Below are 13,875 nucleotides of genomic sequence, written 5' to 3'. Positions count from 1 at the left end.
AAGAAAAAAGCCAAGGAGAGGCTTTTGCTTCCAGTACAGTGCAGCTGGAACCTGAGTTTAATCTCTCTTGCTCAGACGTGGAAAGAAAATATCCTGTCATTCCTGACACACATTATCCTGCACCAACTCTTCCCAAACCATGAAACAGCAGAGCTCCGGTACCAGCTCCACCTCTCAGCGCCACGGAGAAAGCTAATGCTGTAACAGGCAAGGACAGTGCAGTGTGTAATGTGGAACAAGACCCAAAAATAGCCCACAGAATAGAAAGAAACAGTCAGAAATGTGCTGTGGAGAGCAGAAGGGGGCGGGGAGGGGGAGGGAGCACCAGGGCCTCTCCCACCGGTTCATGTCAGTATGTGGAATGGTGCATACGGCTCAGGAGAGCAATGACCCACTTCCCCAGCTGGGACCCCTTCAGCCACAGGAAGAGTTCATACAAGTCGATCTGCCACAGGCTCAGGGCTTCTGTGAGAGAGATCTGGGTCCTCCTGTAAAGCGAGTGACTCTTGCTCTTCTGGTACCTAGAATGAGAGAAACAGCTGCATTAGATCCAGCAGGACACAGCCAGGAGGGAAGGCAGCCTGTCTTACATCTTCAGTACAACTGACCCTCCCCAGGGGAGGGGAACGTCCCACATCTGGAGAATCACCAGCAGTGGGGACCCCTGGCAGTAGGGATTTTCTCCAGGTAATGTTCCTGAGGAGCTAGGCACTGGCTTCCTAGCACAGACATGGCTCAAGGGACAGCCTGGTCCCTCGAGAGCACGGTTCTCTCCCCACTGCATGAGGTGACCCTGGGCCCTGGGCATCCTCTGCCCAGCTTCCCTTCAGCTAACGGGGACAGCCGCACACTCCTATAGCCTTTCCGGGCAGCACACTCCTAAGTGTTCAGCAGTCCTGACACACTGATTCCAGGAAGAGTAATTCTCCACCTTTCTTTAGAAGCAGAGGTTAACTGGGCTTGGTAGGTCCCTCATCAGCCAGAGAACTAACTGTTATTTCTTCTGCAAGGAGGAGGAATCTGAGGCAGAAGTGTATTAACCCATAAGACACTCAGATGAAAGCATGACTCTTGTTCCTGCCTTTTAAACATCAGCCTGATCTTCACGCTCAGCCCTAGCCCCTCAGTCAGGCTGCAGAAACTGGCAGCAGTGAACTTGCAGATCCTTCCAACCCACAAACACTTCCCAGTGGTGATACCTATAATGGGCTCCCCCTTTGGAGGGGCCAAACCTTAAACCCTTTCCCTAAGGCCTCCAATTTTATCACTGTCCCCAGCCTCAGGATGACAGTCCTGTCCTCTGGAGAGGGTGGTGGGCATGAGAACAGCACAGAGAGAGGCTGAGACATGTAACTGAGCAGGGGTAGGACCACAGCAGATATGCTCATTAGGAGGAGAGGTCCACACCTAAGACTAAGAGGTCAAGAGGTCAAGTTAGGTCTTGTCAGGGGCCTGAGCTGGGGGCTCTATTAAGCCTTAATGGCACCAACTTGTCTGGGACCTCCCCTAACCCCTTGCTCAGAGGCCCAGGAGCTCTACTTAATCTCAGACCTCCACTTCAGTACCTGCCTGACCTACACTGGAGGAGTAATGGTCCCCAGCTCACACCCTGCTGTGAAGCTCCTTGACCTGGACCTCAACTCACATACTGACCTCTTGGCTTGACCTCAGCCTTGTGTTGTCACCAGGGACCTGCCTGACAACCATTGGACCTGATCTACAGATTGACTTTCTGGTTTGGCCTTGGACCTGCTGCGTCACCGTGACATTGCATTATGATACGGGCTTTTGCTTGGACCTGACCACCACGATCTCAGGGTCTGTCCTCCTTGCCTTGCTCAGCTACTGTGGGACTGTGTCCTGGCTCTCCTGCTGGCCCTGAGATCGTCCCCAGCTTCTGGCCCCCATGGACAGCCAGGTCCTGCTTCCCCATGTCTGGCTTTTGGTGCCTGAAGAAGAGACTCACGTGGAAACAGCTCTGATGCAGCAGCGAGACATGTTGAGGAAGGAGCTGGCACTGGCCCGCGTGTGCAGGGCTGACTCAATCCCCCTTAACAAGTCATTGGTCTTCAGCAGCAGCAGCATCTGGCGGGGGACATTGTTGAGGAGCTGGGTGATCTGGGGTAGGTAAGCAGCAGCGTTGGACCGGATCTCCACATCCTGCAGCCAGCCAGGTCATGTCAAGGAGAAAGGAAAGAGAAGCTGAGAGGGCATGAGAAACCCAGGTCCAGATGAAGCTGAGATTTGGCAAGAGGAGACAGTGTTTTTCCAGACCGTGACTCTAGGCTAGGAGCTAAAGAGCTCTTCGTCCTGCTTTCCTGCAGACACCCAGCTGTCCCAAGCACTCACAGCATAGTCACAGATCACTCTTGCCACATCCCACCTTCCCCTCAGGGAGGTGAGGCTCTGTGCCTTCACTGGAGGTCTAACAGTCTGTCAGAAGAACAGGGCACTTGTTTCTATCTCAGTTCTTGGCCCCAGGCAGCCCACAGCAGCATGGATCACTACTGTCCTTGCAGCCTTCCGACTGAGTCTCATCTCCCCAGCTGCAAAGCTGGCAGAGCTGCAGGTAGCACAGAACTGTCCAAGAAGGGGAAGGCATACTGCAAGGACAGCCAGGCTGCTCCTCGTCTTGCTGTCCCATGCCACTGATGGCTTTATGCTACACTGATGAAGCTGTTTCCATGGCCTAGTTTAGTCCTTGGTCCTCAACATAATTCAGCAGAAATGAGAATGCAGTTATGCATCATGCTAACCCAAAAGACCAAAACCTGTCATCTCTCAGATTAAGGGTCTATCTAGACACATAACCTGTCTGGCAGCAGCTAGTAGCAGACACTTAAGGAAAAAGTGTAAGACCAAGGCAGACACAGGGTGATCCTTCATGTTCCTTGGTTCCCCAGCTTCCAACAAATATGTTGCCCACAGTAAGAACCCAGTGATGATAACCGATGGCCTACAGCCTGAACCACTGAAGCTGGGCTCCCCTCCAAACACGAGCCACCACAGCACGCAAGACAGCCAGCCCCGACTCTTCTGCCTCTTTTTAGATCTGAAATTTCCCACTATATATCCCAGTAAATATAGCACAGTGTTGTGGAGCTGATCCCATACGCATACCATGTCCCCACCTCCTCCTACAGAGGCCATGACACAAATCAGCAAAACCAAATAGAAGTCCCTGGAACATCTGAAATCTCCAGAATCCAGTAGGACACATGCCGAGAGCAGTAAATGACTTCTTACAGGAGGGAGGCTCCCTTGTGGGAAAGGGACTCTCTAAAACCTTCTCTCCTCTGCCATGAGGGACAGATGGCCTGTATTTAATGGTACGGGATCTACACTCACACTTTGTGAACTTCAGACTTACACTGTAACAGAACAGACCTGCACAGATTGAGTGTGCTGGTCATAATGGTGAGAGATATATCCAGCTCACACACCACTGTAGTTGCTTTGCTGCCGACAAATAAATCTTTGCGGCCTCCATCACTGACCAAACACACAAAGCTTCAGCAAGAAGATGTTTAGTTCTCTCCATTACTCATTGGCAGAGAATTCCTCCCTGATCATCTCTTATCGCTCACCCTAGCCAGCATCACTGCAAAGCCTGCTTTATTTTCCATACATACATTTTCCTTCTATTTATTTTCTTTTTATTTTTAGCTCCAGCTGCTTGTCCACATCACAAAACAACCACATGATCTGTCATCAGAACTGTCATTTTCTGTCAAGGGTGAAGCCTGTGCGCAGAGGAAGAAATGAGCTATGCCACACAACCTGAGAAAAGCCCCTTGGCTGCAGTCACTGAGGCTGCTGCAGAATAAAATCAGATGAGATGGGGCTCGCAGCCGCTCTGAGCGGTCAGCTGCCCAGCCTTGGCTGAAGGCAGGAATAACTACACCTATGGCAATCCTTATACACTTGCTAGCGTGCTCCTAAAACTCTCTTGAGTGATATGACCCAAAGCCTCCCCCGACCACCACCATTTCACTGGCCTTGCCGTTAGAAGATCCGGCTTTTCTCATGTGTAAGCCCAATCTCCTTAGCTGAAGGTAAACCCGTTACTTCTTGTCCTGTTTGCAGCAGTCCTTAACAGAACTCAAAATCACTACGACAACTCTTCTTGACCTGTGTTTTTCTAGACTTTTTCTGCCCTAACTGGCTCAGACTTGCATATGCTTGACCGCTAGTGCTTGTAGCTTCCTACTGGACTCGCGTCAGATTCATCAAACCTTACTGGACTCGCAGTGCCCAAACTGGACGTGGCACTACCGGCAGGGTTTTGTTTCAGGAGGGTTGCTTCCCTGTCTCACAGCCTACTCTAATGCCGACACATTCTCAAGCATGCTGCTTGAAGTGCTGTGCTGATGGTACCTGCCTACACAGCACTTGGCTCTTACGGCTGATACAATCTTTCAAATTCACCTCTAAACTAAGGGCAAGCAGCAGCTCATTTCCTAATGCCAGAGCAAATCTGCTCATCTCCCCATTATCTGCTGCAGGATTATCCAGTTTCAGCATTAATTGTGTCATCTAGGCAAAGACAACAGAGCTGGCTCCACACACACCATTCAACTCAATGACAAAGTTCATTAGCCCAGAGAGGCACCATGCAGCTGCGGGTACCCCTCCGGCATAACCTTCACAAGCCACTTTAGGATAAACATTGCTTATTAGCTCAGATTCAATGCTGGCCTTGTTGTACTGCAGCCACCTCGCTCTGGTGCCTCTGAATTTTTTCTGGAGCTGGTAGCTCCAGAATTCACCAGGTCAAGCTCAGACCTGCTTGATAGTCACTATTATTTCTGATATATATATATTCTGATATATTCTGAAAACTAACTCACATAGGACACAATCACACTACTGGGTGAGGGGTCCATTACCCAAAGCATATGACCTACTCATTGCTACGGATAATGGCAAGCCAGTGCAGCAAATTTTGCCACGTCCATCAATACGAAATGCCGACCCGAAGGAATTTCTAGAAGATAATTTCACAGGACAATATTGTAATGCTACTTAAATGAATTTCATCCTCTCTACTACAAATGCAAGAAGATACAAACAAACCATAGGGTACAACGTGTTTCTACCTACAGACATTAGTCCCATGGGCTGAAATCACATCTCTAAAAACAGCACAGTTGGCAGTGGCTGCTACTATTCCTAAGGTGGTGAGTGCGTGTCAGGAGTGTGAGGAGGAGTGAGAAGGATCCCAGCATGAGTGGGTAAGAAAGGGTGGAGAATGTAAGTGGCAATTTCCTAGATTTGTAGTGATTGAGTTGACAGAATCTGCAGTTAAGTAACCTTGACTCCAAGTTAATAGGGTTTCTGATTGGGTGGTAATTTCCAAGGGGTTTTAGGAGTTTGTATCAGGGCTGGTAGTCATTTGCATGAATAGTGATAATGCATTATCCTTCTCATGTCTTCCCACTAAGCCTTTATGACTCCTCTACCTTAAACTATCCTCCCTGCATTCAACAGTTTTTTAAGAAAAGGCTGATCTACAAGTAGCTCCTCTGCCAGAACTGGTGAACACTTCACCATTAAAATATTACGCAAAATTTAAGCAGCCCATGACAAGTGAAACTGGGAAATTAAGTTCAGCCACTATAAAACACATTGCAGAAGGAGTCCTGGCTTTTTCTAGCTCAGTTATCAATGCAGAATTCCCTGCAGAACTGCCAGGGGTTGCCTAACATCACTGCGACATCAGTGGTGCAAGTGGGTACAACAAAAAAAGGTACCTGAGGAGAAGGAAGGGCACATGATTCTGTGATTCTGTGAAATTATTTACAACGAGGGTGGTCAGACACTGTCACAGGTCGCCCAGAGAGGTGGCAGATGCTCCATCCCTGGAAACATTCCAGGTCAGGCTGGACAGAGCTCTGAGCAACCTGATCTAGCTGAAGATGTCCCCTGATGTTCACTGCAGAGGGGTTGGACTTGATGACCTTGAAAGGTCCCTTCCAACCCAAAACATTCTATGATTCTGTGATAGGGAAACGCAGGACCTACCTCGCTGGCTGAGACTGGCGACCGGTCAATGCCCCTGTTGACAGACTCCCAGGATCTGGCAGTCAGCATGCAAGCAAAGAGAGGGTATAAATCCCCTGCCCCAAGGCGCCGGCTGTACTTCTGCACCTTCTTCATGTCGGCCTTGATGAGGGCCTGCCAAAGGCGGCAGTAGTCCATGCGGAATGACTCACTCAGCACCTGGGGAAGGAGACATGGCCCCCAGAAGTCCCTGAAGGACAGAGAACTGGGAGAGAAAGTCTTATGTCCCCTGGCTGTGCCCTATCCCCCACTTCAGATCCAGAAAATAATCCCAGAGGGTGATGGGAGTAATAGGAAAAATATATTCATATGGGCTTAGGGGGGCAAGGGTGCAGTTCGGTGTGGTATTTCAGCCTGATGCCCACAGGGAGCCTCACAAGGCCATGGAAGCCCACCAGAGCTACCTACCTGATAAAGCCCATGGTCCAGGAGGATAATGTGGGCCTTGCCAGAGGCTGGGCACTTCTTCACGAGCACATTGCCCGGGTGCGGGTCACAGTGCACAAAGCCGTTCACAAAGATCATTTCACTGTAGAGTTTCCCCAGGTTGCGAGAGATCTGTGAGGAGACGGGAGATGGTCGGACGCTGCCATTCACAGTGGGGTGCCTGCCAGGGAGGGGAGGTAGCCCCGCCATGTGCCAGCACTGCAGGGAGGTAGTAATGTCCCCATGCAGAGCTTTTGCAGCTCCTCACGCTGACAAATGAACAAGGTGGCTGCTGGCATCTACCATGGGGTGACCCAGGTCATTCAGGGAAGGATCCATGCAGGGGATACTACGAAGGTGCCTGTGGGCTCAGGGGTCACTTAAGAGCATTTGCCTGGCATAAGAAAGAGAAAGTACCTGTGGTTAAGAATGGGGTTTCTGTTAATGAGGAGAAAAGTGAGACAGCAGGTAGGGACAGACAGGCATTCACAGGGAAGGCATGGAAAGAGCTGCTGGGATGGGTGAGACACTGCTTGGAGGAACACTCAGGTGTTTCCATCCATGGATGGCAACAGGACCCAGCAGAGAAGGTGTGGGAGGAGACTCAACCAATCCATCTGCTCACCAGAATGAACACGGGTTCCCTCTCCCCTCCCTCCACCATACCACACCGTCTCCCACTTTCCTCCCTCCTTTCCTCAGCACCCTGCTAATCTGATTTGTGATGTCTGTGAACGTGAAGCAGCACAGAAAGGCTGTTTAAATCATCCTGTCACTGTTGTGTCCCTCCATGCCACTTCTCCTTATCACCAAGAGATGTTATTAAAGTTAAAAACCTCCTAGGAGCACACAAACATCTCCTGGGCCTGGGATCACTTCTTTGCCGCGCACTAACGCAGCAGCCTCGCCCTGACATCCCACCACCAGCCCTCCCTGCCATCAGAGTGGCACAGTGCTCCACAGCAGAGTGCTGAACAAGCAATTAAAAGACAATCATTAGAAATGATTCCAAGCATGTTCCCAGACACAGCGTGTCAGCAATGAACAGGCAACTGTCCCCATAAGCAGAGATGGTGAAAGAGGTAATGGGGATAGTAGTGACAGCTCGCCTTGCAGAAATCCAGAGGGCCAGGGAAGGGCTTGCTTCACCCTCCTCTGAAACGTGCCGCCTCTGAGAAGAGCATTCATTATGAATAACGCCCAAGAAACGACGAATGGGGAGACAGAACGGGAACCACCTGGGACAGCCATAGGACCAGGTGGGACAACCCTCTCCCTGGAGAGGACCTGGAGCCACTGCTGAATTGTGGAGAACGCTGCCCCATGCCAAATCACAGGTGCCACCACACAGGTGGCATAGCACAGTCCTGCAGTCTCCTGTAGTGCAGCTCCCCTAATGCCACACAGGTGTTACTCTAAGTACTGACTAAGGGGAATGATGCTTCCCTTCTGAATCACCATCAGAGATCACGGGAGTGACCCTTAAAGGTCTCCTAGATCAAAAAGCTCTAAAATTTGATAGGACCAAAGTACCAGGTGCTGTGACCTCCTAGAAGAGGTGAGTAGCACTTGCTGACAGTTCAAGGATGTGCCAGATAGTCTGTTGTAAGCCAGTCACACATTCACACGGTCTCCCAGGGACCTGCACAGCAGGAGAAATGAACTTGGACAACGTGACTAGTCATAGCATCAACCACGACATCTGTGCACACACTGAGCGAACCCCATTCTGCCCTCTGCCTCAGCTGTTTGCCCTCCAGGGACCTGCAGAGCACAGAAACATTGAAGATGAGGACTTGGCGACTATCTGGGGCACAATGTGATGTCTCATACCCATTAGACGCAAATCCAGACACAGCAGTTCTGCAAACCTGTTGGGTGGTCCTGACTAAAGCCTGGAAAGCTATTAATTAGGGGCACTGGCGTGCGGGCTGTTTCAAAGAGAACAGACTCTCCTGTGCTGCAGCAATGGCACAGGTTGGGAAAGTCAAGCAGTGGAACAAGTTGCCCAGAGAGGTTGCACAATCTCCATCCTTTGAGGTTTTAAAGACCTGACTGGATAACACCCTGAGTAAGCTGACCTCACAGTTGACCCTGCCTTAACAGGAGGTTTGATAGGAGACTTCCTGTCATTCCTTCCAATCTCAGATATCCTAGGATCCTACAAAAACACCTCAGCAAGTTACCCATGCCACTCTCCCAACAGCATCTTATGGTATGGCTGTAAGCTGCAAGCGCAGGGAAAGCCTCCCCTCCGGTCAGCAGGCAGGTTACCAAAACAGATCTGCCGTCACAGCCTTTTGCAGCCCATTATGCAACACAAAAGAAGCTTGGGATTCATCTTCCCATCTTACCATGAAAACAGAGGGGTCACAGCCCTCTGGGGTGCAGACCCACAAGCTGGGCCATCGGTACAAGACAATCTTCACTGCACGATCCCCATTCTCTCTCCCTTCCCAGCTGTGCTTACATTTATCTCTTCCCCAGTAACCAGCCTGGAGTGTTGCAGTAGTTCATTCACTGAAACTAGACTTTACGGCTGCTTTAAGGAGGAGGAACTCGTTCTGTATAACCAAACTAGCATGCAGAAGATAGGTTTTACAGGGGTTTACCATATAGGAATATAAACAGGTTTACTTTTGTAAAAAAAAAAAATCCAGTGTAACAGATGGAGTTGTGCTGCACATTGAAGTATTTTTGAGTATTTTTTGTCTGTTGACATACCTTTAAAATAGGATAAAAATTAAGGTAGAAAGCACCAATACCGATAAATTTTAAAAAAACAAAAAAGGAAGGTTGTATTTCTAGAAATAGGGCTTAAGAGTGTAATATGTGAATGGTGACCTATCATTATAATTCAGCCAAAAGGAGTTCATGTTTCCAGAAAAAAAGTTTAGGAAAAAACATGAAACCTTTATATACATTAATTCTACAGTACTGTGCCCCATCACTATGGGTCTTTATTCCACCCTTACTGAGAAGGCCACTGTATAAATAACCTCTGCTGAGGAGAAGGGAGGGATTCAGCATGCATTTAGGCTGTGTAAGACCTCAGGGTGAAGGTGCATCACAAATTAGACAAAAGGTTGCAGTGATTTACAGAAGTAAAGACCAAAGTAAACACACAGGCATTTTGTTATGACACGGAGAGGTCATCATTCTTTTCCCTGTTTATCATCCAACACCACAAGGTCCTTATCATTACCAGAATCCCCCAGCATTTTTCTGCTGCAGATTGTAAAAAAATAATAATCACCCTTGGAATCCTGTATTCACTTCCAGACACCTCATTAACAGAGAGATGCAGACTGCACAGAGTGAGTTCAGAGAAAGCAAATACATGAACTGGGTGCAGGAGAAATTTACTTGGGAAAAAGATTAAGAGAGCTGAAGATTCTGAAGGAATGGCAGGGGAGGGACTGATGTTGGAAGGTCTGAACAGCAAGGAAGCAGAAGCACTTACAGCACTGGATGTGCTACAATAAATACAACTAGAGAGAAGGGCTGGGATCAAGAATGGCGTAATTTAGCATAACACATAAGAAAAAGCCCATGCGAGTCAGCAAGCAGCGCTGAGCTTGACATGTCACGGTGACACCAGACACTGACTCTGGCCAGAGGCATGCACTTGCCTGTCACCAAAAGGTGCGTTGTTGCCTAGAAGTTGAATTTGTTTGTGCCACAGCAGAACACGATGACTATAGTCACCAAGCGAGCCCGTGACCTCACCAGTCATTGCAAATAGCAACCTGCCATTGCCACATTACGTGACGTGACCATGACGCTGTCAGACAAACTGCACATTTTCAGCCCCATGTTTTCATTTGGAAAAAAATGTAGCAGAGGAATAAGCAGATTACAGTCAACAAAATGAAGAGTCAGTAGCCTGGGCAGAAACAATGGAGATACAGACACACGTGTAACAGCCAGCCTCAGAGTAACTCGTCACCAAACTAAGCACATGAAGTTCATTTTACATACTCAGTATGGCAAGGAGGCGGTATGTCGCAAAATACCCTACGTGAGTTACAAGCCAATACAGAAGCAAAGCAGAATGCGGTGCAGACATTAAGGGTTGCTATCGGACGGTATCACATCGCCCCTCTACCAGCCGGGCTAGTTCACTGGAAACAAGGCAGAAAGCCGGCCTCCAGAGGCTGTCCCCAAAATTCACTCTTTACATGGTCAGAACCTTTCCCCTAAATCCCAGCCTAATTTTAATGATCTCCAGTTTAAGTCATTTCCTTAGCTAACATAACTAGAGTTTACCTACTGCTTTCCCTGCCCAGTATTTACGACTCCAGTGTGCTCACCAGTAAGGTAATTATTACCATCAATACAGCATAAATACTTCCCAATTCTGCAGGATGCTCCTTTCCCTGGTGTGTCCTAGGGTCAGCCTGCCTTTTACGCAGTCTCACTGCACTGGAAACACACGCTTACCCTGTGATCAACTAATAACCCGAAGTTAATTCTAATATGTCACTTCCCTCTGATAAACTCCTAGAATATTTAAGAAACTCTTATTAGTTTTTAAGCTCATTGGTATTGCTCATTTTTATCCCTTTCTCTCCCTTCAGTCCTCAAGGCCACGAAGTGCTATTGCTACTCTGGTCCTCTACGATGACGGAACCACCCAGCCTGGTGCCAGCAACAACCTCCCTCACACAGTTCTGTCTGTGTCAAGGTCATCGCTGAATTTACCAAATAAGATCAGTTTGAAGAGCAAAGGCACGAAACTCTACCATGGTAATTTCTCTTCACCATTGCCTCTACCTTACCTTAGGTAGTTTCTTATCTACTTTCTAATTTTCCTAATAATCCCCACATTTTCTAGTTAATTGACTCATATTCAGTGTAGTAAATATTTTCCCAAGTGCACTACTGCATTTCTGTCGTGTAATTCAGAGGATTCCAAGCTCTAGTATAGGTAGCAGCAGTGATGTATTTTTTCTTGTACACGTACACAGCTGCGAACTGTTGCTGCCATCATTTTTGAAAGCCTAGAGAACATGTTACCCTTGCATGATCCATGATCTCTTGATGACCCCATATTATATTCCCTTGCTTACAGCCCCATAGCAGCAAACTCCTGGGCACAAACCAGCCCCCGTTTGCAACTCTCCTGTTAACAAATCAGCACACCCAAGTCACAGAACAACCTGACAGTAACAAAACACTGGGAAGTCCATCACAAATTAGTGTCTTTACAAACACCAATACACACCAGTTACCAAGAAACCTCTCAGAAAGAATCCATGCAAATTTGGGCTTATGAATACTCCTACAGTACAAAGATGCACGTATATCATGTTCATGGGTAGCTGCAACATAGCAAACCAACTACCCACAGAAAGCCTCTGATACATTCCTGACCTTGTGAGCGAGCTGGAGCGGTCCCAGCTCCATGCCTCCAACTAACATGAAAAAGAAAGGTGAAGAAGAAATCCTGTGACGTGGTCCTGTAGAGCTGATCTCACCGTCTGCCCCTGGTAAGTCCTAGTTGAAACTGCCTGATAGGGCATCATCTCTTCCTGTCCCACCTCCATCTATGACTGTCTCTTTAGATCAGGAGCAGATACTAGTCTCCAGCCTTAATTTGGGTGTAATATTTGCCAATTATTTTAAGAGGTGGCGACACTAACTTTTACTGATCTCATTAAAAGTAAAGGTCATTGTGCAGCTCATTTCTCAGGGCTCAATACTACCTCCTCAGGCCAAAATAATAGCATTGATTTTGGAACCTTAATCGAAGGTTAATTGGATTGAAGAGCATATAGGGTTTTTGCTCTCTTTCATTGTTGTTATTACAGCCATCATCTAAGGGTTTGCTTAATCCTGCTAGGGCAATCCTGCCCAATTAAACTGGTGTCAAATTAGCAAGGGGCGCAGATTGAGAATAGCCACAATGTGGAGCCTGCCCTGTGTCTCTTCTCTGACATGGCTCTTGTGCATAGCAGATTAGGATGATCACACACAGGAGATCCTATTTCACACTTGTCCCCTGTGATCCCGTTGTGAGGATCAAAACACAGTGCTCTGTAATGCAGTACTATCACTATGCACTGATCTAGCATCACAGCAAGGTGATGTCTGGACACGTGATGTCATTAAGCCACAGAAATAGTTTTTAGGACTCCTGAAGTGTACTCCTAGCATGCCCAGTACTCTCTGTTGGGGACTAAGGAAATTATTTTCCTGCTCAATGCCCCATCTTCCACGGCATTTAAGTGGGAAGAGAGGGACTAACTTAGTAAGTTTCTACAGGTTCTCAAAAGGACACAGCTAGAGAAGACCAGTCACTGATACTTAATTGTCCCTTGCGTCTCTGTCAGACCCCAAAGGACCATGGGGATCATTTTCCCTTGGCTTTAAATGTAGTCATATTTCCTTGGATTTAATGTAATGCATCTTGCTGAGACCTGAGCAATTGATTGACAGTGATGCTTGAGGCTGACATTCAGTAAGAAATGGGTTTGCATGTAGTTTAACTCTTTCAGCTGGTATCTTTGCACAGTTCCAAAGCTGGAAATCCTGGAGGTCACTATCCTTGCTTACCAGTGCCTTGTGAATTTTCATTCAGCTTTAGACAAGAGGAAATATAGGAGAATCTGCAAAGAAACCTCTCCCCAGCCTAAATCAGCAGGTGCAGAGAGCAAGAATAATTCCTTTCCCCAGAAATAGTGTTCCTCTCCATTTTCCATTTCATCTAGTACTTGAGTGTTACAAGCACAAATACTTGAGACGTGAGGGGTTTCCACACTTGTGCTGACAAAGGGACCCCACCCTGGGAAATCCCACTTCAACTTTAGCAGCGACAGGGCAGCAGCTCCTGACTCTTGGCAGAAGGGTAAATCCCACACTGAAAGCATATTTCAAGTTGCAAAGCTGTCAGCCATGAGAAAGTAGCTGGGCTCTTTATCGAGCTAAGAGATACCGTTCCAGAGCAGAACCCATTTAGTAACAGAAGGAAGCAAAAAAGCCACAGTAGGATGGGGTGACAGATGGCAATAATTGCGCACAATAGCTCATCTTAAGTACCTTAGCTGTTTGCTTTCACTCCTCAGCCGGACAAAACACTTCCCTGCCTTCTGAATCATCCACAGCTCATGACCAGGCTCTTAGTGAGCTGAAGTACATGTCAACGTTTCCTTTCCCTGAGACAAGTCCAAGCCAGGGCAGTCATGGGGAACTCTCCGCTTGGCTATCTGAGCTGGCTGGGTAGTTGGAGGCAAAGCAGCACGTGCCACGAGTGCATCTGTAATCTCCACAGTTCCCACAGCCTGCTGGTCCAGCAGCCTCAGCGGAGACAGGCAGAGCATCCACAATGAGAGACAGCGAGGACCCATGCAGCAGATCAGAGATACTGTTAAGATTTCAGGTAAA

General features: G+C 48.0%; 1 protein-coding gene across 1 annotated transcript in view; it reads right to left on the bottom strand.

The window, feature by feature from the left end:
- Window positions 1–253: 253 nt before the first annotated feature.
- ADCK1 (aarF domain containing kinase 1) overlaps window positions 254–13,875 on the bottom strand; it is a gene marked incomplete at its 5' end in the record, with an annotated part of 56,288 nt that continues 42,666 nt past the window's right edge. The window contains 4 exons of the mRNA XM_010133629.1: window positions 254–521; window positions 1,967–2,160; window positions 6,025–6,222; window positions 6,472–6,621. Of these exons, the coding sequence (XP_010131931.1) occupies window positions 350–521; window positions 1,967–2,160; window positions 6,025–6,222; window positions 6,472–6,621 (714 nt within the window). The remainder of the gene's footprint in view (window positions 522–1,966; window positions 2,161–6,024; window positions 6,223–6,471; window positions 6,622–13,875) is intronic.

This window comes from Buceros rhinoceros, unplaced genomic scaffold, assembly GCF_000710305.1.
Source record: "Buceros rhinoceros silvestris isolate BGI_N320 unplaced genomic scaffold, ASM71030v1 scaffold2373, whole genome shotgun sequence".
In the NCBI taxonomy this organism is placed as follows: Eukaryota; Metazoa; Chordata; class Aves; order Bucerotiformes; family Bucerotidae; genus Buceros; species Buceros rhinoceros.
The sequence above is the reverse complement of the archived record's forward strand: the minus strand, read 5'-3'. Positions and strand labels throughout refer to the sequence as shown.